Below are 24,550 nucleotides of genomic sequence, written 5' to 3'. Positions count from 1 at the left end.
TCTGTCGTCCTGACATTATTAGCAATTTGACCTGTCCATGCTATGCCAATCCACTTGTGCATGTATACCATTACCCCATCCCCTGAACCCATATTACCAAATCCCCCCGTCCGATGCTCATAACCATAACCATAATCCATAACCCATAACCATAAAAGGAAGCCCTATCCAACCCCTCCCTACACAAGTTCAAACACCCCACTCACCCCCTCAAACGGCGTAATCGCGCCCCCCACCGCCTTGGAATCGCCAAAATATCTAATCCGGTATCGACCTTCCTGGGCCCACTCCTCCGTCTCCCACGTAATAGTTACTTCGCTCGTCCCCAGAATCTCGCTTACTTTCTTCCACTCGAATATGAGACTCCAATCGCTATCGTCGCGGATTCGGACCCATTTCGAGGTGTCGGGGGTGAACATTTCGATAGAAGCATATGTTGATTCGAGATGGAGGTTATTGCGTGGATTGGCGCCGATGAATGTAGCGGTTATGACTGGGGAGGAAGAAAGGGGATAGGAGGGGGAAACGTCGGTTCTTATATCGCCGTAGGAGGTGAAAATTGGGTGGCCGTCATAGACGACGCCGGTTATGAAGGAGAGGGATTTATTGACGTTGTTTGGAGGGAGCGGGCCAGGTGGGGGTTGAGAAACGGAGGTTGGACTCAGGAAGGGGAGGTGGGAGAGTGTAAGGTTGATGTAGGCATTGAGGGTGTAGGGACCGTAGAGAGTGGAGGCGCCTTCGTAGCGTTGGATACCGTACTCCTCGGGAGTGGCAATGTAGTGTGTGTAGCTATTAGCTGGACCTCCGATGACCACGATTGGATCCGGTGAGGATGGGTCTGAGAGGATGGTAGATGCGGCGGAGTCATGAATGGCTTCTTTCCAGCGACGACCAGACATCGTTGTTGCTTCTCCAGGACTGACAATGATGAATAGTTGTCCGACTCGAAGTAATTGTACATCGACCACATTGGGTGTCCACAAATAAGGTGTTGTGATCTCGCCAACGTCAAGTAAAATAGGTTTGGGGTAATGGCAACGCTGTTGCTGCTTGCTTGGTGCCTTAATGAGACCGGACACGACACGCCACACGGGCGAAGCATTTGGTGTATTGGGATCATTTTGAGTGAAATCAAATGCACCTGGCCCATCAGAGGTTCCAGCCGCGAAGGAATACCCCAAAGCAGCTGGACACGTATGAACGTAACTTCCATTGTCCAAAGGAAAGGAGAAGTTTGACATATCTTTAAATGTGTGGAACGATTTCACGGATGATCCCGAAACAGCAGTCAACTTTGTGTCAGTCTCATCGTATAATATCTTAGCAGGCCGGAATTGCCTCTTGCCAACTTCGTGGCAAGACGATGCACCATTATCCTTTACGCGGAAGAAAGGTCCACGAGCATGGCAGTACTGACTTTTACCATCACTGCACGTGCTGTTTTCGAAACTACATTGCTGCCCGGATCCGTCTTCACACCAAGCACCAAGAACATTCGGGCTTGTATCGCCAACGTTAGCTTGCGAGAATCCGGCCACAAAACCTTCAGCTGCATTGTCCTCTTGAACTACACTCTTTTCGAAGAGATCTGCAGCGACACCTTTGTTATCTCCCGAAATAAGAGTATTGTTCCCCAGCATTGAAGTTCCGTGTGTAGGAAACCATGTCAAGACCCCAATATTCTTCCCATCGGAAGCTCGTGAGAATTTCAAAAGAGTGAGATCCTTCTCGACAGATCCATCATCCTCAGTACTAGTATTGTACTTTGCTCGTTCTTCTTCCGGATTTGCCAAATAGGCATATAAACTTCGATTGATATTGGCCCCAAAAACTTTCGTCGAACCGACATTCAGATATCCAGGTTGAAGGCTGGTATGAGCTCTTTGGATAGACAAAACAGCTCCATCTACTATAGCCTGATAACTCTGTTTACTGAATCCTTTGCTGGTAATTTGGGGTAGTAGATAATTCAGCCATGCCCCGGGACCAGAATGAGAATGCGTGCCTGTCACGGCTACATTCTGTTGTCCATACACAGCATAATCGCTACCTAGATTTGCAAGACCTTCCAGTATCCCATATCTAACAGCAGTATCTCCCGATTGTGTATCCAGAACGAGATAGACGAACCGGTCTTCCGGCCGGTCGATATCTCCTACGATAAAAGCTCGAGAATAGAGGCGTTGCCGTAACCCCGATCCAACTTGCTTGGTATCTGCATATCCCATCATGTTGATTTCCACAACTGGACTAATAAGTGTTAGTATTGTATCACGATATTAAAATGCAAGATTCATACCCAGTGATATCTGCTTTTCCAACCCCCAGTAAATACTGGCTGCCCTCTGAACTACCATACTGTTGATTGCCGGTATTTTTGTAATCCCCATCGGTCCATACCCAAAGCCCCTTTCGCAAAGATCCGCCATTGAAAGAATCACATAAACATAATATAGTTACGACAACGACAATTGCTCCAACGACATTCATCCAAAATCGATTTGGGCGGGAGTTATCCTGTCTATGCTCACGTCGGTTCTCGTCGAGAAGACCGATCTTCATTTCCGGATCCCGCTCCATGATTTCAAAGTATAAAGTACTTTGTAATTTTAATGATAATATAGTCCCTTTGAATTATGGGAATGTCAATACATCATCCCATGGTGAACAATGTAGAGTTGGTAGCTTAAAGCTGGAGGCGGGAGTGGCGGCCGGTTCCTTGGTTCCCAGTCAAGCTCCCTTAGTGGAGCGAGCCTGGCGCGCAAGGCAAACCTTAAGCTTCTAGGCGTGTTTGACTTGCACATGAGGAATTTATATTTATTTTATCAATCAAACAAACACATCAGCTTTTTCCAAGCACTTATATTCCAGTTTAAAAATTAGTTGCTACGATCTATTACAATCCATCTATATCGGGAATACTTAAAAAACACGAAAGGAAAAATTTAATCCCGAATTGGTGCTTATACAAATTTCAACCAAATCTCAAGCTTCCTCACATCAAATACCTCGAAATCACAATCCATCAGCCCAATCCTCAAAATCTACCCCAAACCCCACTCCAAAATGCCTCTCATAAACGAAATCCACGAATCCCTCCCATACATCGACGTCGAACCTACACCCTCCGAGCGCGCCGCCGCCGAATTCCTCATAGCCAGCTCGCTCGAGCCCAACTCCCCATCCACACCACACCCCTCTCTCCCGGCTCTCCTCCCCTCCAATCTCTCCCCCGCCCTCACCGCAGAACACGCCCGCATATCCTCTTCAACCCCTCCACCCCCTCTAAAAGCCATCGACCTAACCCGCTACGAAACACTCTCCCCCGCGGACTCCACACTCCCAGCTCAGACTCTCCTCTCCCAAGCCTACACCTCTCAAACCTATCTAAATACGCGTCTTACCAATCTCTCTCTCCTCGATCAGTTTGGTAAAAATGCATGGTTGATTGGAAACGCGCAGTTGGAGGATATATTAAAGGGGTTGGAGAGGGAGGTTGCCGCAAAGAAAGATGAGATTGATCTTGTGGTAATTGGGAGGAAGAATGCACAGGAGGCTGCGGAGGCGGAGATTAGAGGTCTAGAGGAAGGGTGGAAGAAAGGCATCGGAAGGGTGTTGGAGACAGAGGTGGCAGCTGAAGGTATTAGGAGGGAGATTTTGGACAAGAGAAGAGCGGGTGCTAGCTAATTCTGAGTTGGAGGCATGTAAGATATGGAATAGAGTAGAGGGACATGGGATGAAATCACTAGTTGGACTCTGGTTGAGACTACAAGAATATTCGAACAGCGAAGGGTTAAATGTGGACAAAATTTAGTACCACTATTGAGATGTTTGTATCTGCGGTTTTGGCATCCTTGAGGTTACATCACAAAATTATAATTCGAGGCGTCAGGATGAAAGATGCATGGTGTAAAACTAATTAGCATTCAAAAGCAGTTCGCTAACAGCATCAATAATACAATTGCAAAGTGATTGAAAATCTGACTCTTGTCTGCATCTCAGGTATTGCCCAATAATAATCCCTAGTCCATTTGATCATCTCATGAACGAACGTAACCTGTATCTGAACGCCATCAAGTAAAACGAATCCATTCCAAACCAACAATCCTTTAGTTCTGGTGAAGGGGATCAATGCTCTCCACGCCTTCATATTTTGTTCTTCTCATAATACTTTCAACCGGTCCCAATAATCTCTGGAACCCGTTTTTGCCAAGGGTAGCTACCTTTACTTCGGTTTTGCTAACAACACTAGCAGCTCGGGGAGCATCATTTAGTAACGCCAATTCTCCGAAATAGTCTCCCTTGTGGTATAATTTTACTGGGTTATCTACGCCACGCTTGTATGCTTCAGCCTCTCCACTCTCAAGAAGATAGAATGCCTCTCCAGCATCTCCTTCATTTATGATCGAAGTACCAGGCGGGTATTTCTGGGTCTCCAAAGCATCAGCAATCTTCGACCTTTCATAACGGGTCAAAGTTGAGAGAAGTGGCACTTCTTCGAGGAAACTTTCATAGAGACGACGGCGCTGGAATGTTGAATCCATAAGAATTCGGCGGAAAGTTATACGATCTAGGGCCCAGAGAGTGCAGGAACCCTCTGCAGATATGACTGTGGCTGCTCTGGGGGCGTTATACATCAGGGCGAGTTCACCAAAGGATCCACCAGGCTCAATGGTGGCTACCTTGGACCCGAGACCATCGGGACCTGGTTGCAGTGAGCCAGTGGAGTTGACATGTACGTCAAAAGAGCCTTTCTCGACTACGTAGAAGAAATCTCCCTGATCACCTTGCGAGATGACCTAGATTAAATTAGTGGGGTTCAAGAGGCTCAATAATTGAAGCTATACATACCTTAATACCAACGGCAGGAATTGGCTTCTCTACGAGAGCACCTAGTACTTGAGCGCTTTGTTCGTCATCGAGATGACTAAAAAGAAAGTTTCCCGAAATTGACTTCTTTAAGCGTGCTACTTGATCCGGTGTTTTTTGATGAAAGGGTGGAGTCCAGTTATCGTTGGATGAAGCTGTTGGGTTGAGTGATTCGGCTGAAACAGAAGTGCGCCTCCCCATGCCGTAATGCTCGGGAAATCCTTCGCTCGCAGGCTTGAAAGAAGATGGTGGAAAGTCTCCGGTACTTGCATCTCCTCCGAATGAAGCTCCAAACGAAGCTCCAAATGAAGGAACTCCCTTTGAGAATCCAAAACTTGGTGTTGTTGGTGATGTTATCGTATCATTTTCATCCTCCTCTATGACTTTTGAAATATTGCCGGGAACCGCTTGTTCATGTCCTAAACCATTTCCATCACCACCAAAAGGATTGGCGTGAGTTCCAAGCCGACCAGGGAATGTGTTTCCAGCCATTCTCGGCCGATTTGCGGTCCCTGGTGATACGGAACGATATGATCTATTGCGAGATGACAGAAACCCAGTGCGCTCAGTTTCTAGACGTTGACTAAAATAGTTGGCACAGAATTGTAAAATATCGGTAGGTTGGTTTCTAATAATTTCTTGACTGAGGGACTCGATTTCGGTCAAGTACACCGACGGTAGTGACATTCGAACTCGTTATGTGAGGTAAACAGCTCAATGCTTTGTTTACAAACTAGTGAAGATTCATAGAATTGCGACAATGTAATCGAGTGAATCGAGAAGAGGATTCCACAGCAGATAAGACGGAATTGAGAAGGAGTTGACGGATGAAGTTGGTGTAATCTATATGATGGTGAAACAATTTAGTGAGAGCTCATGAGAAGTGCATGTAGTAAGTCAATGTGAAGGAAGCGTATAGAGAGCATGCCACTGACAGCTAGAAAGTTGATGGAAATGATTGATGTATTCACAGCAACTTCCTTTCTATTGTGTACAGGCTTCAGTACTTTGTACTAGAATTAATGAATCCACGGGGAAAGTGGAGTAAAGGTAAACACCTACCAGGACCTTATTGAATAGGTTGAGCTTTGAGTCCGACCTCTCTATATTGGAACGAGACTCTAACACGGCAGGAGACGAGATGGTGTTGGTATGATAGAAGGTTGCGAGCGTTGAGATGATGATTGAAATGAAGGGTATCAAAAGGAGTTATTGAGGAAGAGTTATCTAAAGAGACTGGAAGGAAGGTACCGGTATCTTGATCGACAAGGCGAGGGGAGGGGGGAAATGGCGAAGCTCTTGCCTACCGTAACAACCCTTCTCGCTTGGATGTGGGGGAGGGAAGCGGTAGTGAGATGGAATAAAATTGATTGGTTTTTGAAGCTTCGATGAAAAGTTCGAGAAGAAACCTAGAAGGAATTGAAACGATCCGAAGGAATAATGCTTGATGTTTGGGTGCGGCAAGGCAATCTTCTTTTATGTACGAGGGAGAGATGGTAGGTATATATGTGAGTGTGTATGTAAGTGTGTATGTAAGTATGTATGTAAGTGAGTATTGTATGTATGTGTGCGAAGATGGATCAAAATGGACGATCAAGTCAATAATAACGATAATGACAATAGTAATAATGCTAGGCAAGTCGATATGTAGGGGAGGTAATCCCTTGTCTCTCCCTCTACCTAGATACTTTGACAAAGCAAAGGGTCAAGTAACAGATCATGTACAGTGTGTTGGATGAATGAAATGTATTGGAAAGAGTTCCCATCTTTTGTATCGATATTTGGTCAAATACTTCTTATATAGAGAGAAAAGATTTGCGTCCAAGCTGTGAGAACATTCATTTCAATAGCTTTAAATATCAGACATTCTGATTTGCAATGAACAAAGGCTGTATTATTGGTATTGCTCGATTGGTGGTCTTAGTCGTTGAATCTCCTTCTTCTCCTTCTCCTTCTCCTTCTCCTTCTTCCTCTCCGTCTTCTTCTTCTCCTTCTCCTTATTAAATTTGCTGCCAGTGATTGAGATTAGTTCTTGGTTAGATATGGTATCACCCTAGATAGTCATTCATAATCATCATCCAAATTTGATTGAAACAAAGAACCATGACTTTTTCACTGAGAGCTCAATCTCCGATTGTTTGCGACAGACCTTCTATTGAAATATGGATGGGTTATTGATTAGCATTATTCTTTGTATTGGGTAGCTTTGGTTTCTTCTCTCGTACGACTCATACAACTCATACAACTCATACAACTCATCTCAGATAATCAATGAATGACATATTAATGGGTGTCTTTTAACTTCCTCGTATCCATCAACACTACCTAGGTATCTACAGATGATCTGATAGACTTTCCATAAGCATCTGACACTTTGATACTTTGATACTTTGTGTGTACAAGCGTATGGGCGTATCGACGTACAAGCACCTGGTTAAGGGGTTGAGAGAACGTCATAGTCACAGCAAGAAAAGCTATCAAAATGCTTACTAGATCCCTAGTACACCTACCTAGGTATTAGCTTCGTCTGTAGAGGATTCATTGATTGATTTCCTTGGAGGGGGGGAGAGGGGGGTTTTATGGAGAAAGACGTAAAATGAAATAAAATGAAATGAAATGAAATAAAATATAACAGAATGCAATAAGATAAAACATTTGCTGCGACCTACTGCCGGTGTCAATGTGAAATGCATACCTAGTGTCTACCTACCTCACACATGAGCAAATCATGGATTGTCAAATCGTGACTCGAGCGTACAGAAAGGGGCAATCGGCTCCAATTGAAGCTCATGATACTTCTCACACCATCATGATAAGTGAAATAGAGTTTCCGTCTGGGAGGACTAATAAGTAGCTAGTAGCTCGCTCCAATGCGTGATTGATTACTTTTGATTCCCCGCAATAATAAGGCAGAAGCAATTAATAAATAAAAGTCCTCTTCCATCTCCCTCTCCTTCCGGTCGGTGATTAAAAGCGGCATCACCGGTCGTTCTATCAAGAACAAGTGCTTAGTTTCGGATTGCCCCCCTCCCCCTTCATCGAATCATCAGAATCATCAGAATCATCACGAATGAACGCTTCAGCCAAGTTCAACATTCTACTAGGGAACTCTAATTTTCAAGTTTTTGCCCCCTTCATGACATATACTGTCTAGTAGGTACCGGTAGGGACTAGGTAGTTTTAAAGGGTTTCCCCCATGAAGCCCTACACTACCTACCACTCTTGACGTATAAGTGATAGCGTTCAGATTGAAGGGCTATCGATCTATCAATCATGGACACTGGTCTCGTTGAGCTGTCAAGCTGTCAAGTAGTCAAGTAGTCAAGCAGTCAAGCAGTCAAGCAGTCAAGCAGTATACAGGAACTTTCGGATTGTCTACTGGTCGATGCAGTACCTCATCGCTATCGTAATCAAAAGAAAATACTCGAGGAGAAAATGGATACTCTTCGGTCTCGAGTCTGTACATACAATGTCATACATGCATGATAGCCGGAATATTTGACATTAATCACTTTAAATTACCAGCTAGGTATTTCATGAGCCACTCTTAAGGAATTGGAGCTCTCTCTGATGAGGCAATCAAGCATATTCTTGCATATGCACACAGCCATCAATAACTACGAAGTATTCCTAGCATTGATAACAAAAGCGTCTAGTTAGTTGTGCTTGTTCGATGGTTCGTTCTATCGTTCTATCATTCTATCACCTCAGAAAGAAGAATAAATAGCAACACTTCTTCTCGCTCACTCATGCTCATAGTCATCCATCCCTAGGTACTCACTCACCATCCCTCCTCTCTTATCTATCCTCCAGCCTCCTCATTAGAAATTGATTGGATAACAAAGAAGAAGAATCCCATGAATGCCATCATACCATACCGTACCTACCTACCTACCTACCTGCCTACTGCTATCTTTCTCACCACATTTTATTCCATTGTATAAAAAGAATATCAGAGTTGGAAATTCCTTCTTTCTCAATTCACTACCTACATACACACATACAGTACCGTAATAACCTTGGAAGACTCGCATATCGCATATTTAAAATTAGAGTAAAACTTGGGTTATCAGTGATATCTTCTTCCCTTATCGAAATACATAAATCAATTAATATTCCAACAGAGTCAAATTCTCACAGTCAAAGTCAAAGTCGAGTCAGAGTCAGAGTCAGAGTCAGAGTCAGATCCAGATCCAGAGTCAGAGCCAAAGTCAGAGTCGGATCCAGCCAGAAGTCTTCACCACCTACCGGTACCTACCAACTTGGTACAAAGAGCCCAGCTATCGTCCGTATCTGTAACCGCACTGAACCGTTTTTGCGCCAATCCCAGATAATTTCCGACCACCAACTTCTACCCTACTTGCTACCTTACTACCTGCTACCTGCTACCTACTACGCATACACAATCAAATCTCAAAAAGGTCGAATCTTATTATTCCACCTTCAGCTTCTCTCCTCTACATCAACAAAACATCTTCTTTGATTCATCATTTTCAATCATTTATTAGCTTCACCTACATCACCTCTTCTTGTTTGCTGAATACCCTACACCCATCAAAATGGGAAGCTTTGTTTTCAAGTGGTAAGTTTTTTCTTTTTCTTCTTCCATATTTGTATTTATGTCCTTCTGAAAATCATCGATTCAATTGTCCAATGATAAATTCGAGGTTCTGAGAAGACTCCTCTCTTCTGCATTTCCGATCCCCATCATCTGCAACACCATACCAGTATGCGCAAGATGTTGTCTTGACAATGGCACAAATTTTCATCAAGCCGTATGTGATCAATTTGATTATTTCAATAGCTAACCAGTTTTGTTCTCATTAGGGAGCATCCTGCGGAAGAGGTCTTTGTTACTGGAACATTCGATAACTGGTCCAAGAGCGAAAAATTGGTAAAGAATGGCGATGTCTTTTCGAAGGATGTCCAACTTGCAAACGCTGAAGAAAAGATTTATTACAAGGTGAGCCTACTTTGACGGATGATTTGGATGCGATATTGGAATTTGCTTTTATCGGCGACAACGATAATGGCAACAATGGCCACCATGATTGCGACATGGTCGAGATTAAAATCGAGGCCGCTCGTCAAATGCGCCTAGTGATTCAAATTCCCACTCTCGAAGCATGCGTCGAAGTGAGACTTGCAGCTTAAAAATTCCTCCACTTATGACGCATTGAGTTGATTTTGCCAGGCTTCGAAGTTGGCAAAATTACTCCCAATAATAATCAGGCCTGTTGCTTGCATGATTAATTGTACACGCAGGCTAGGTCCCGCCTATTCCCCAACCCCGCTTGTTTGTTTGCTTCAGCTATGTTCAACTACCGCCCTTCTTTTAAAATCATAGCCTGACCCATCTTCGTCTTTTTTTTTCTTCCTGCCGTCTCTCTCGAACTTGGTCAATTATTCACAATTTTTCACAAAGCTAATTAAATACCACACAGTTCGTCGTCGACGGTAATTGGGTTACAGATCACACCGCTCCTCAAGAAAACGACGCATCGGGAAATTTAAACAACGTCCTCACAACAGATAGAATTGTCAAACATACACCTGCGACCGCTGGAATTATGTCTGGCGTTGCCCCAACCTCGACTACGTCAGGATTGGCAAAGGATGTTCCTCTTGAGAAAGAGAAATCCCCACTTGCCCAAAATGGCTCTTCAGATTTGCCTGGAGCATTTCCCGAAACTCCAGCGGCTGTGGAAACTGGTGATTTCTCTGTGAATCCTCTGCCCGCTGCAGATGGTGCTGTCAATCCCATCAAGCTCGCACCAGGAGAGAATGTTCCACATCCAAGCTCTTTCACCACCAACGATATCACTTCTGGCGTACATGATGATCCCGAGCTTGTCGCTGCAGACAAAGCCAAATCCGAAGCCGAGTCTACGTTTGGTGTCTCACCGCTCCCCGCTTTTGCTGGTGGAGTAAACCCTATAAAACTTGCGCCTGGAGAAGAGATCCCTAAATCAAGCGACTTCACTACCAACACCATCCACTCAGCTGTTCGCACCGACAAGGAATCATATGAGAATAGCGACGCATTAGGTCATGCTCCTATCCTTCCTCCAGTTGTCACTCCTCAGGCGGAGCGGGAGCTGAATGGTACTGGAATTCTCGGTTTGCCTTCATCGACCAAGAACTTGATTCCTGAATCAAGCTTGCCAACTGGAGCCGATGAAGCAGGAACATTTGATGCGACAAACCCAACCATCCAATCTGCCGGTCCTCAAACTACAACATCAATCCTTGCCGCCAAGGTTCCACTCGAATCGACAAAGGTGCCAGAGGTTGTCAAGGAGAGCCAAAAAGAGGCAGGATTCGCTCCAGAGGCTAGCGCAATTCCCTCCGAAGTTTCTGAGAAGAGCGCCGTTGAGAAGGAACTTAAGAGGGAAGTCGGTGTTGCTCCAACAACTTCCGAAGGAATTGCTGGACAAGGAACAACCAAGACTGAAAAGACTGTTACTGCAGGTGAGGCTGCTGCTGCTGTTGGAGCAGCTGCCATCGCTGTAGGAGGTGCCGCATATGCTGCTGCTTCCGCTATCCCAAGTAAGCTCCCAGAGAGCGTTACAAGCATTCCAAGCAAACTTCCAGAGTCCGTTGCAAGCATTCCAAGCAACCTTCCAGAGAGCTTGACCAGCAAGTTGCCAGAATCTGTTCAACAGTCCATCAAATCGGTCAACGCTACCGGCACTGTTGACCAAACAACTGCCAAGGACACTCCAGAAATTGTCAGAGAATCAATTGTTGAGTCTGGTCAAAGCCCAGAAGCTGCTGCTAACGAGGCAGCTGTTCTCGACAAGAAAGCTGTTGAGGCAGAATTATTGTCCGGAGTCAAGCCCGAGACATCCACTGCCAAGGACACCCCTGCGGTTGTTAAGGAGTCAATTGCTGAATCAGGCCAAAGCCCAGAGGCTGCCGCCAACGAAGAAGCTGTCCTTGACAAGAAGGCCTTCGAGAAGGAATTGTTGTCCGAGATCAAACCTGAAAACTCAACCGGTGAACCTGCACCAAAGATTGAATCGACAAGTGCTGTTGAGCCTTCTGAACCTGCTGCTTCTACTGCTCCAGTTGTCACCAGTGGAGTCACCTCCACAGAGGTTCCAAGCACCTCTGCTGCTACTGCCCCAGCTGTCACCACAGGGGTTGAATCTACCAACGTTCCTACCATCTCTGAGCCAACAGCAACAGAAACAAAGCCAATCGATTCCAAGGATGTTTCACCACTCACTAGTCCCGCCACCGAAGACAACGCTGCACCTGTTGTTACTAGTGGACTGGGTTCTACAATTGTTCCTGAAACTTCAGGTTCTGCTCCAGCCACTCCTCCAAAGGAGAATGCTACCTTGACCCCCGCAAAGTCCTCTGCCGAATCCGCCACTCCATCAAGTACCAACGCCGCAGACAGCTCAGCTAATTCTGCCGCGGCTGACAAAAAGAAGAAGCGTACCAGCTTTTTTGGCAAGTTGAAGGCAAAATTCCACAAGGAATAAGTGAATGAAAGTAGTGGCTGGATGAGATGGTTGTGGTAAGACAGACACAGCGATTATACTCTGGGAAGCACACCTTTTTCCTGAACTGTAAGATATTACCAGATCCTTGTTTGCCTTGTCCCAGGAGTACGTAATGTGGAGGAAGGGGTTTAAAGTGGGATAAGCGTAAATGAGAAGGAGAGAGTGTGGATTGTGCTTTTTGATACCGGCTGAGTACCCTTGCCCGCCCTTGTTGCATTGAATTTTCTAGTTCCCGTTTTACAAAGTTACAAATGGTTCTCTTGACTTCGCCGACATTCTGGTGTTAGTTGGTATTTAGTCTAGTTAGTGATTGATTGATGATGATGGGTTTAGTCAATTCATGAAAGATAAATTGTGAGTGGAGGAAAGCAAGCAAGCGTACCACTTTGGAAAATTGTAAATAAAGGCTTTCCTCTCGTCTCTAATGAATAAAAATGCAGTTTCAATACTTTGATGTTGGGTGTTTGAATTTTTTGCGGGCGTGTGTACATGTATGTGTATGTGTATGTGTAATTTTGACTATTTGAAACGATACATGTCTGCTGCTGCAGTGGTCTGAAATGACTTATGGTGCGATAGACTTTGGGTGTATATTCCTTGGGTCCGGATAGTTACAAAATCTTCTTAAGTCAAATGAATTGGTCGTTGTTATCTGAAATATATCTTGTACAAAAAGAGTTTCACTTCCGAATGCTGAGGGCTATCTCGAGCCTTGAGAACTTTGTGTACGGAGTATTGTTGAAAGACCCTTCTAGCATGGCATGGCATGGCATAAGAGGACAGCAGTATGCGTCGGGCTCTCTCTCTTTGTCGGGATCGGGGTCTATGATGTGTGTGTGTGTGTGTGTGTGCATTGATATGTACATGTATATTGTGCAGTGGTTGGGATACATGGATGGATGGGACGAGGGTTCAAGATAGGGAGTGCTACTTACTACGGTAGATGGGTTCTGTGGGTTTTGTACGAGATGGGCTTTGGGAGCTGATGGATAATGGATTATGTGTAGGGCGTTTTTCCAACACAAGTTATCTCTCGAGGAGAATTAGTATTGGTGTGGATAATTGCAGATACTGCTTTGCTTCATTTTCCTTTATTTTCCTAGCGCAAAGCTCATGTTTACTTGCGAAGTTTTCGCAGATATGGTGGATGGATGTGGATGTGGATGTGTATGATATAAACAATTAATATCTATGTCTATATGCTCGAAAAAAAGCGAGGTGCAACGCAATACAATAGAATACAATACAACACAAATGCAATGCAATACAATAGTGTACAAAGGCGCAAATCTTCCTTCCTCCCTTGCCTGCCCCTCCTTGTTTCCTTACTCTGACTCGCGCTCGCATCCTCCGGGGTATCATGAATATGTTATGCATGTGTATGTGTATGTGTATGTGTATATGTAGTGCGATCCGTCCCATCAGCCAAACCTCCCTTAAACCCCTCGATTATAACACCATCATCTGGATATGATATGTCACCATATGCATTTTATTCATTAACATCAATCATATGCAGAGGGAAAATAAAAAACTCGGGAAATGGAAAGGAATCATGAGAGAAATGTAGAAATGGAAATAATAATATGGGAAGGAAATAAAAGGTACAGGTAGGTGGTAATACAGATGAAGAAATGTACTCGTACAGCTTGACAGAATGTAAAGAAATGGATATTCCTCCCCAGATGAAGATGTTGAAAACGTGTATAGAAGGAAACCAGACATTAGGAAATTTGAAAAGAAATCCGTCATCATTACTTGAGGCATGACATATGCCAATCCGCTTCCTCGGTTAGGAAGTGAAGAGATACCAAAAGAAGAAAGAAAAAACTTATCGCACAAGGTCGATTCAGAAGAATTGATCTAAGAAAGAAATGGAAAAGTGAAGGAAATGATCCAAAGGAAATAAATGAACATGGGAAAGATGAGAAAAAAAGACCTAGAACCACTTTCCTCTTCCGCTCTCATTAAGACGCTTTAAAACACAGATGGAATCAACGAGACTCATGCAGTGGCCTCCAACACTATCGATCTCTAGTCTTGCGCGCACTGCATCGATAACATAGGAGATTTCTCCCCGCATAGTCGCCTTGCTAGTCAGGAGATCTTTGATATCTAGCTCTACCATAGAACTGAGATACACGAGAGCTTTAAGTCGTACATCCCCCGAAGCTTCGGGAGAAGCGTTAAAGTCTAGAGCTGTAAAAGCACCGCTGTTTCCGCTGATTCGGTGTCCAAATGCCCAGCAGATCAAGGCGGCGATGTTTAGAGACCAATAGTGAGAAAGGTCCGGAGAATGTTGCGTTGTGTTACTATAGGAAGATGGGATGTATGGCGCTGAAAACTCGGAGAGTAAGATGCGACAAGCATAATGCGTGGCGGTGGCTGCTGCTAGAGACGATGACCAAGTTTTCAGACGTGACTGTGCTTCGCGAAATTGGGTTTGATTTGTAATCTTTTGAGAAAACACCCAGGTATCCCCGCTCACGGCCAAAAGGTCGCGCAGTGGCGTGTGGTACAATGAGATATTGGTATATGCCATTGAAGATGCTGGAGATAATGTTACAAGTTCGAGTATTGTGGGATAGATATTGTGTATTTGATAATCGTTTGGATAGTGATGGTCAGGATCGACATGGTTGGGAAGTTGAAATGTCAAGAAACACACGTTGAGTGACTGAGCAAAATGTGAAGGCTCAGAACAGTTCTCCTGGGTGTACTGATTTTGCACGACATTGAGTGGTTGCCCTGTGTTGCTCCCTGTCTTGTTGGTAGCCCAATCAGCTGCATTAGTTGAATCCCAAAGAACTTCCGAGCAAGGCGTGTATAGTATGTTGAGATCGACATATAGTCTGGCTCGCTTTTGCTGGTGATACATGGCTTGTTGGATATCGAAAATAAAGCAGAGGCATAGCAGACGTTGTCGTGACTCGGTGTCGACCCAGAGCAGCCAATTGCTTTGAATGTCTTGAGATCTAGTTCGTGTATTGAAGTGATTAGATAGAACATTAGAGGTACTTGTAGTAGTAGGAGTAGTGTTGGTATCGGAAATTGGTGAAGGGTTTGAGAGCTGTTAGACGTTAATGAATATGTTTAAGATGGCCTTAGCAGCATCGACTCACTCTATTGTATAACTCTTCGAACTGGCGAGATAGGCGAACCGTGGTCTTTGCACCACGGAAACGAGTAAATATCTCTGTAAGTAATATTGCTTGCATTATTTGTATTGGCCATTCAAATGCCACAGGAATTATGTTAGTACAGTAAGCGTTGAATTCTACGCCGTGATTTCGTGCTTCAGGATTTGTGTGGTACTGGGTGCCAATGGCAGCCATTGCGAAGGTGAGTGCTAAATTTTGGGTTTTTATGTATGTTCCTCGGTGGATTATTGGGAACAGTTTATCGAAATTGTTCCAATATAAAGAAAGATAGGTGTCGAGGTCAGAGGTTGCGGACTGGGAAGGAGATGAAATGACCGTTTCGATGTTCGTCAGTGTATCTAATTGCTGGTATCCCACCAACTCCTTCGGTCTTCTATCAAGGACTGCCAATCGGGGGTCGGATAATCGCGAAGGGGACGCTGGAAGAAAAGTCTGAGCCAAGTGTTTATTATATGTTGAGGTGTGAGGATTACCCACTGATTCCATATAATATCCCCCCAAATTATAAGCAGGCACATCAAGCAATTGACGAGATGGCGGTGACATTCTAGGGGGCGTGTAAGGTGCATCATAAGATTCCATCATTGGTTCGTAAGGTGGACTTCTAAGGTCCTGAGCTGTACTAGCCATACCTATCGTATAACATCATTAGTTCATGGTTTGAAAATTGTGGTGAAATTCCATACCATGGGTCCACTGCCCATTTGGAACCGGAACAGGCCATTCAGATCCTGCGACTAACGATCCAGATCGACCTCTGTGTGCTATTCTCCCCGTGCGTGAGCTCTCTGAATATGTGCTATCGGAAGCCGATGAACACCAGGGTGAGTTGTCGTGCGTGTAAGATAAACTTGGCATATAAGGTTCTTCGGGAATGCGTAGAAGTGGTAGAGCATGAGGGGGACTATAGGAATGGAATGAGGAGACTTCCTCGGTATATAACGCTTGGAAGCTGGAGTTCGTTGCCCTATAGGGTCTTGCTCAGAAAAGTCTGGCATAGGTCGTACATTAAAGGTCGGGGTCATCTCAGCGTAGGTCCTATCTAAAGTCAGTCACGTAGTCCCTGTATATTGTCTGGATAAATGAATGAACAGCACGAATCAAGATGTCTAAGCGTACAAGCAAAAAAGAGTGGATTTTATAACAATTGTGGTCAATCTTACCTAGATGGGACCGAACCAGGTGATGCCGTAGTGTACACTTCCACATCGGTCACTTGAGCTTGACTGACAGACCCTCTATGAGAGCTTCCCGATGAAAAGTCAACAGGTTGGAAATTCCCCGTCATCGTATTGAAAGTCGGAGCTAGGACAGAATGATCCGTTCCCGCTGAAGTTCTAGGTGTCATTGGATTTTCTGGAGACATCTGACCTAGGCCCATGGGGATTCCATGAGGTGTAGGTTCTAACTTTACAGGAGCACTCTCCGATGCGCTTGAGGAGGCCCTGCTTCTTGGGTCACTAGATTTGTATGCCTTCTCGCCTTGTGTCTCGCTTTAGTTCATTAGCCATGTTCTCAAGCGGGAGAGGAGGAAACACACTGTCGATTGAGATGACGTGCAAGTAAGTCCGGGCGATGAAATGTTCTCTCGCAGTCTTCAAAGGTACATGGATATGCGGGTTTACCATGACTGAGTTTGTGTCTCCTGTAATCGAAATTATCGAAAATTAGTCCATATTCTTCTCTCCTAAGCGTCCATTCCAATCCAAATTACCACTCATGACTACATGAATAGCTGTTACGATATACATCTTGGTATGCGCAAAGAGTTTCTTCATGTCACGGTCAGATTGAGAGGTTCAAATCCTTACCTGAGATGCTCCGCCCTGGTGAATGTCTGTGTTTTTATTAGCTTATGGCTTGAGAGTTAACTGGATCTAAGAACGAACCTTCCTACAGTCGTCGCATGTATGAACTGGTATACCCTTCTTTGCTCTGCTAATACGTCCAGTCACAGGTGTGTATTTAATAGGCACTATATCTGCCATTGGTTCCATTCCCCCTCTCGAAGATGTTTGTGAAGGACTGCCCGATATGCTTCTTTGGTTTGATCCACCACCTTGATAGGCCGAAAAGTCCATGGCTTCTCCAGCACCGCTGCTACGCCGCCGTGATGAATTGGGCCGCGATATTGTAGGTTGAGTAGACGACTTTGAAACTCGATTTGATCTTCGATGGTTCATGGATAGTTTCCCTTTAGTATCATCAAGCTGAGGAGAGGGACTTTGAGATGAAGGATCAATGGATGGTCGAGAAGCTTGTTGTTGAGCGACCTCCTTCCTTCTATAGGCTTGAGATTCAAGAGGCTCCACATCTACGTCCATGATATCTTTAAGGCTCGACATGATGATTATCCTCAAATTGGAAACGAACAAAGATGTATCCCTACAGCCCTGCACAGCCTTTCTGGAAAGAATAGATAATGTCAGGGGCGGGAGCTTCAGCACAAGAGCCAATACCGGCACTTGAAGTCTTTGGTGAGCAGAGTCTGGGATGGTGACGATGCTTCAGGGTGTAAGATAATTTTTGAAATGTATATGTCATGTACTTCCAATGTCCCTAGACAAATGCGCAGTAGATGCACAAAGATAGAACTTATCGCGGGGCATTGCTGGCTTCGCGATTATGTTTACAAAGAAGAATGGTTGGAGGGAGAGAGGGAAAAGACAAGACGAGGAGGAAAGTCGTGGAAGGCTGCCCGTTGTCCATCAACCCCATGCATACTGCAGACCTTGTCTGAGGGCGCTTATAGAAACCATACCCCATGGCTTCGGATCCCGCATCAAATTCAAAGTGTCAGCTTTCGCTCGTGGCACCCCTGATGTTTGCGCTTATGGACCATGCACGAGTTCTATGCAAAGTGAGTAGCTCGATGTTATTTATGAACAAGATGATGCAAAATGTAACATTCTACTCATCACAAAAGAATGACTATTGCTGAAACGAGTTAGGTTGTCCGGCTGTAGATACAGGTCAAGTAAGTGTATGTAGTGCTGCTAGATGGGATGATACAGTAGAGTAGACAAGAATAAACAAAAATGACCGAATTAATATGTTGGTCAGTAAGTCTGCAGCAAACTTGCAGATGGAAAGCATCTATCATTCGCTGAAAAGGTCTGCGCCTGGGTACTCATCTAGGACTAAAGAGCAAAGGCACCATAAGCACGGCTACACAACCAATGGACTGGGGGCTTTTCATCCGAACCCCCTGCCTCCCCCTGTTATATCCTTGGCATGCCATGTTCTTACTCCCAGCAAATGCGGCCCGTCGTTTAACTCGAGTTGATGGAAGAGGATAACGGTGATTTCAGCCCACTCTAAAATTGGAAAGCAAAAAGATTGCGCCCCTCTTTGAATATCTCAAATTGATGTTGCAACTCCCATATCTTCCTGATACAATCGTAAATCGGGAGATAAGTTTTCAAACAGGACCAAAAAATCGCGAAGTTCCAAAATTGTAATATAGATTCCCTGGCTGGCTGACTGATAGGCAGGACGTCGGTCCTCAGGCTAATGATGCTGAGGAAGTTTTCCCACGGCACTCAACGCCCAGGATGAGGACAGATACAATATAAATAATCCTGTATACACAAACACTTTATGAGGCTATATGATCTGATCTCTAGAACGCGATAGTCAGTACGGTAAATGTTAATAATCGACCACAATTTTTCTTTCTTGTCGTTCTTTGTTTTTAACCGAACCATACCACCTTGCTGTGTCTTGGATTCTTTTGGTCTTTCCTCGCTACCTGCTTACATACATGTGACAAGAGCATGTATTTTCTTCAAACTTAATTAATTTCATGGGTTTGGTTCGTCTTCTGTCCAACCCAACAATCCGGGAGACAAGGGCGTGGGAATCCAAAAGTGGACACCGCACCGTATCTAGTTACTCGTGGTACTTGGTAAGGATTAACATGGGCATATCTGCACCTGATTCCCAAAAAGGATTTCATATTCGGACTCTCGAAATGCCACCACTAATAGAAAGACGTTACATGTGTTGTATGTGTGTAATATTCTTCTCGATCAATTAGCTATACTTTTTTTTTAACATGCATAATACCTACCTATGGACCCGGATACGTCTTCAGAATTCAGATACCTACAAAATCTTCGTATCATTAACGTAAGCTTCTCTTATCCTTTGAGGGAGGGAGGGAGGTGTAACGTACGGAGTACCATAGACTGACTAACCGCAACCTCTTTTCGGTTTTATTTGCGATGGATTTTTCATGAAGTTCGAAATTGATTAAGTGATCTTCGACATGGGCAGGAATCGGGAATGGGGGTTCATGGGATTCATTGCTCTTCATTGGCTCATGTTACGATGGAGTAGACAGCGGAAAACCGGAACGTCAAAGTATGTAGTATCTATCCATAGTATCCATAGCATGAGAGGTTGGTTTCCCAAGAGAATGATAGGTGACTGATTAATTAGATGATGGGAATGGAGTCAAGAAGGATCTGTGTGGGTTCATCGTGTGGTCTGTTACAGGACTGAGAGGACTTGACGGGAGGGGTTGTGCTACGACCTCAGCATGCTCAGAACTTACAGTAGCTTCGTAGCTTGGCTTGCATTGTACAGATACCCACTTTGGCATCGTTTGTCATACCATTATCCACCGTGACGACCCTGAAGAGGCCCCCGAAATACTTGACCCAACCACCAAGAAAAGGCTATTTACAAGAATTCTCCAAGGATGTGACACAATGAAACCCTACTGCCATGTGTCTGTTATGAACTTATGAAAGCCGTCTACCTAGAGCAGAAAGTCGACTGCTCCAAATAGGTTCTATACGAGTTGAGAACTCTAGACCTATCGATTCTTGGAAAAGGGTCATGTTTGAAACACTTAAGGTTAATCGTCATCGTCCCAAAAATTGGGATTTTGGGGGATTTATCATCTCCATTGTTTGCGGGAGAACCTCGAAACAGTATGAAGATGAGATGAACTCTCAGGGGGAGGCCGGCTAATAGTACCAATCTCACCATCATTATCTATCTCCCCACTGTGTACATTTCTACCTATGTAACTCCCGAGTGGTCACGATTTTGGATGCACATTGATATCGTCAAAAACTAACATACCACAGACGGCGATCTAGTTCGGTGTTTTCTCTCAAGTTTTTGATCGAAGAAAACTTCTTCATAAAGTCAACTTTAATTTAGAATATTGTAGAATGGTGTTTGCGTTCTACACTGAGTGATCTGGTGACCCCTTCCATGAAACTCCCCTTCAAGTAGACCTGAGGCGAGCATCCTTAGTTTCTAGCCGACGCGACAGAACCTTAGACGCCGTATATGTTCTAGAAGAATGCCTCTTGTCCGTGTCCCTGCTGGATGATGTACTTTCCCGTGACGGTAAAAGAGAGTCTGCAACCCCCAGCGCAGGTACAAAAGTCCCCCACCCAATCGTGACAAACGGATGCTTCTTACAGCGCGATACTACATGTACTTAGTCGTTCCTGGAGATCTAGTAGGGAATGGCATTCTACGCAGTCGAGATATGCCTGGAGTGAGTGTAAGACTGTTCAGTCCGTACATTGAATACCGGAAGATATCATGCGGTACCTGAATTTGGACACCTGCAGAGGTATGCAATGGAGGGAGTGCGTGACCCCACACCACCTTTTGGAGCTGCGCCTCACTGTAAGTCGTGATATGATAACACACTCTGTTATAGCCTCGTCTCAAAATAGGTTTCGAGTATGTTTGAAAGGGGAAAGTGATAGTAGGAGAAAGGATAATATAAGGAAAATAACCTTCTTGGTGTGCTGAGTGAGATCAATAGTGTAATAATACGGTAAAGTAATGCAGTCCAAGTAGAATTGCAGATATTCTCCCAACTACTGCATGGTGCCTGAATAACATCCACAAATTTTCCGATTTATCACGTAAGATGAAGTAACTCAATCAACAAAAATAGAAACATGATAGATGGCAGATGGTAGTTCTGCAGGCAGGAGTTTATGTTGTCCTTGTGTGTTGTCATTCCAGGTCGAATACTACTCGCTGCGGACATATGCATGAGATCGATCTATCCGTGATCGTGATCATAATCATGGCAACGTTGGTATGAGGATAAGTGTATGAGCGTGATTGTCAAACTTACCACTATCTTGAGAATAGCAAGGCTCTCATCCTTCCACACCGAGCTATTTCAAACATGAAACTGGTGTGACTATGTTGCCTCCAAGAGCTCACAACTTGTAAGATGTGCATGCATTCCCATTTGTTGCGTCAGGCTCAACTTTTAAGACGCCCCCAATTCTAGAGATTCGAGAGCTGCTCGAAACAATACGAGATGAGAGCATCCCAATGATGGAGGTTTTTTGACTTATGAAACAATGAACATCTATATTGGGCAATCGATCATCTAGTTGCCATTGAATGCTGCTCGCCGAGGGCAATGAACGGGACATAACGTATCATCCTAATATTTCTAATTTTCAAGAAGTCTAGTCCGAAGTACAGAGATTTGAGTCCAGATTCAATGTTGTTGAAGGCAATGAAGATCCAATTGAAGAAAGCTATCACATCAAGTCAAATTTATCTGTTGGTTATTCACAGTGAAATAGTCTCAACACAACATACATCGCCTTGTATTTTAGATATTAGCAAGTGTCTATCTACTAGCACAATGAGTAGGTTGAGTCCGGAAAAGTAAGTGAATATACGCTCCATAAGCGATATGTGTTTAGACTACGTGAGACTATGTAGTAGTAGACGTGAGTAGGAAAAGCGTTCAATGAAGCGATCATACATTTGAAATTACTTTATACAAATACAATGTATTGATAATGAAATGGCGATACCATAATTCTAATCTAATGTAAATTACCGTCTGATCATCATCTACTACTCTGCCCCGTTCTATAGAAGGTTTTACCATGCTATGTTGCTATATTTTTTGCTAGAAAAATCAAAAGAAAATATCAGCTACCGGCTTTAAATCATAAGCCGTTGTAAGCCTAAATCCTCCATATTAGTTAACCAATGATATTAGTTCATTAGATATTATTCAACACCCTTCGGACCCTTCCACCCTTCGTAATTCATTGACACCATTTTACCCCACCATCCACCAAAACAGGAAGCTCGAAAGTTTATATCCTCATAGGGTACCTCATGTTCACAATCAAACCACGAATCTCAACAAAGTCAATATCGACAGTTCTACAACGTTCAAGACTTACTCGTTTTGTTGAAGATAGAAATTCCCTGAAAGTATCCCGTTTTCCAAAACTTCACCCCTCACCAATCCGAATCTCAACCTATCTCACCCCCGCTATCCAGTTACACCAAGCTCGAAAAGTAAAAATGGCTCCTCAACTCGATGGCTACTTCAAGCAAGTAGATGATCTATCGGATCACTTTATCGAAAGACTTCGCAAAGCAGTTGCAATTCCATCCGTGTCCTCCGAGGAAGAACGCAGACCCGATGTTGTGCGAATGGGAGAGTTCTTAGCTGATGAGCTCGCTGCGCTCGGTGCCCATGTCGAAAAACGACCATTAGGCAAACAACCAGGAATGGAGCATCTAGATCTTCCTCCTGTAGTTATTGCACGATATGGAAATGACAAGAAGAAACGCACAATCCTCGTATACGGACATTATGATGTACAACCCGCTGGGAAAGAAGATGGATGGGCCACAGAACCATTCGAGCTTACTGTCGATGATAAAGGAAGAATGTATGGCAGAGGAAGTACAGATGATAAGGGTCCAGTTCTTGGCTGGCTCAATGCAATTGAAGCCCATCAGAAGGCCGGTGTTGACTTCCCCGTCAACTTGTTGATGTGCTTTGAAGGAATGGAAGAATATGGCTCAGAGGGCTTGGATGACTTTATTAAGGAAGAGGCCGATAAATTTTTCGCAGATACAGATGCTGTTTGTATTTCTGATAACTACTGGCTTGGTACCGAAAAGCCATGTCTTACTTATGGTAAGCACTTCAGCAGTCTTCTTCTTTGTCTCGAGTATCATTTTCCTCCCTTCCAACCTCTCACAAGTATCTCTTTCTCGACATAATAACAAACTGATTTGCTTGAAACAGGTCTTCGCGGTTGCAGTTATTACTCCATTGAAATTTCGGGACCCGGACAAGATCTCCACAGTGGAGTGTTTGGAGGCACAGCTCAAGAGCCAATGACTGATTTGGTCAGGGTACTTGGCAACCTGGTAGATACAAATGGCAAGATTCAGATACCAGGCTTGGCTGAACTTGTCGCTCCCCTCACAGATGAGGAGAAATCCCTTTATGGTGATATTGCATTCACTATGGACAATCTCCATGAATCGTTAGGTAGTCAGACCACCATCCACAACGACAAGGAGAACACCCTAATGGCCCGCTGGAGATATCCATCGTTGTCAGTTCACGGTATTGAAGGTGCATTCTCTCAGCCAGGTGCCAAGACAGTTATCCCCGCCAAAGTCATCGGAAAGTTCTCGATTCGAACTGTTCCAAATATGGAGCCCGAGGACGTAGATCGCCTCGTCTTCAAGTACGTCGATGAGCAATTCAAGAAGCTTGGAAGCAAGAATACTATGCGATGCTACTTGCAGCATGCTGGTAAGTGGTGGGTCGCTAGTCCAAAGCACTGGAACTTTTCGAGCGCTGCAAAGGCTGTCGAGAGGGTCTGGGGTGTCAAGCCTGATTTGACTCGTGAGGGAGGAAGGTCAGTTACTTTCTCCACTTGGATTACTCGTGATAAATGCTGATATTTTACTTAGTATTCCCGTCACCTTAACTTTCGAGCAGGCCACTGGCAAGAATGTCCTCCTTTTACCTATGGGTAGTTCTACAGATGCAGCTCATTCGATCAATGAGAAATTAGACAAGAGAAATTACATTGAGGGCATCAAGTTGTTGGGTGCATATTTGCATTATGTGGCCGAGGAACCAATGGTTGACCAATAAGAAGAGATACCCGAGCGAGCGCCTTTACAAAGATCATTTCTGTCAATGCGAAGTTTGGCAGTCAGTGATATCTTTGG

At 44.3% G+C, this 24,550-nt stretch overlaps 7 protein-coding genes across 7 annotated transcripts; 4 read left to right on the top strand and 3 right to left on the bottom strand.

The window, feature by feature from the left end:
* Positions 1–179: 179 nt before the first annotated feature.
* Bfra_011194 (putative neutral ceramidase protein) lies at positions 180–2,580 on the bottom strand (the record flags this gene model as incomplete). Its single annotated transcript, XM_037341525.1, has 2 exons — positions 180–2,250; positions 2,300–2,580. The coding sequence occupies 2 exons, from the start codon at positions 2,578–2,580 to the stop codon at positions 180–182; spliced, it is 2,352 nt and encodes a 783-aa protein (XP_037188337.1).
* A 486-nt stretch (positions 2,581–3,066) lies between these two features.
* On the top strand, positions 3,067–3,687 carry Bfra_011193 (putative bcas2 family protein; the record flags this gene model as incomplete). Its single annotated transcript, XM_037341524.1, has 1 exon — positions 3,067–3,687. The coding sequence occupies one exon, from the start codon at positions 3,067–3,069 to the stop codon at positions 3,685–3,687; it is 621 nt and encodes a 206-aa protein (XP_037188336.1).
* Positions 3,688–4,109: 422 nt separating this feature from the next.
* Positions 4,110–5,556, bottom strand: Bfra_011192 (putative camp-dependent protein kinase regulatory subunit protein; the record flags this gene model as incomplete). Its single annotated transcript, XM_037341523.1, has 2 exons — positions 4,110–4,799; positions 4,852–5,556. The coding sequence occupies 2 exons, from the start codon at positions 5,554–5,556 to the stop codon at positions 4,110–4,112; spliced, it is 1,395 nt and encodes a 464-aa protein (XP_037188335.1).
* A 4,065-nt stretch (positions 5,557–9,621) lies between these two features.
* Bfra_011191ia (putative carbohydrate-binding module family 48 protein) lies at positions 9,622–12,362 on the top strand (the record flags this gene model as incomplete). Its single annotated transcript, XM_037341522.1, has 3 exons — positions 9,622–9,644; positions 9,697–9,832; positions 10,314–12,362. 3 exons carry the CDS (start codon positions 9,622–9,624, stop codon positions 12,360–12,362), a joined length of 2,208 nt encoding a protein of 735 aa, XP_037188334.1.
* A 1,960-nt stretch (positions 12,363–14,322) lies between these two features.
* Bfra_011190 (putative c2h2 finger domain-containing protein) lies at positions 14,323–17,889 on the bottom strand (the record flags this gene model as incomplete). Its single annotated transcript, XM_037341521.1, has 8 exons — positions 14,323–15,453; positions 15,506–16,176; positions 16,231–16,448; positions 16,472–16,582; positions 16,708–17,037; positions 17,085–17,189; positions 17,356–17,381; positions 17,434–17,889. 8 exons carry the CDS (start codon positions 17,887–17,889, stop codon positions 14,323–14,325), a joined length of 3,048 nt encoding a protein of 1,015 aa, XP_037188333.1.
* Positions 17,890–18,169: 280 nt separating this feature from the next.
* Positions 18,170–18,566, top strand: Bfra_011189 (uncharacterized protein; the record flags this gene model as incomplete). Its single annotated transcript, XM_037341520.1, has 2 exons — positions 18,170–18,404; positions 18,496–18,566. The coding sequence occupies 2 exons, from the start codon at positions 18,170–18,172 to the stop codon at positions 18,564–18,566; spliced, it is 306 nt and encodes a 101-aa protein (XP_037188332.1).
* A 4,112-nt stretch (positions 18,567–22,678) lies between these two features.
* On the top strand, positions 22,679–24,473 carry Bfra_011188 (putative glutamate carboxypeptidase protein; the record flags this gene model as incomplete). Its single annotated transcript, XM_037341519.1, has 3 exons — positions 22,679–23,495; positions 23,607–24,231; positions 24,287–24,473. 3 exons carry the CDS (start codon positions 22,679–22,681, stop codon positions 24,471–24,473), a joined length of 1,629 nt encoding a protein of 542 aa, XP_037188331.1.
* Positions 24,474–24,550: the final 77 nt, after the last annotated feature.

Source organism: Botrytis fragariae, assembly GCF_013461495.1.
Source record: "Botrytis fragariae strain BVB16 chromosome Unknown tig00000225, whole genome shotgun sequence".
NCBI lineage: Eukaryota > Fungi > Ascomycota > Leotiomycetes > Helotiales > Sclerotiniaceae > Botrytis > Botrytis fragariae.
The sequence above is the reverse complement of the archived record's forward strand: the minus strand, read 5'-3'. Positions and strand labels throughout refer to the sequence as shown.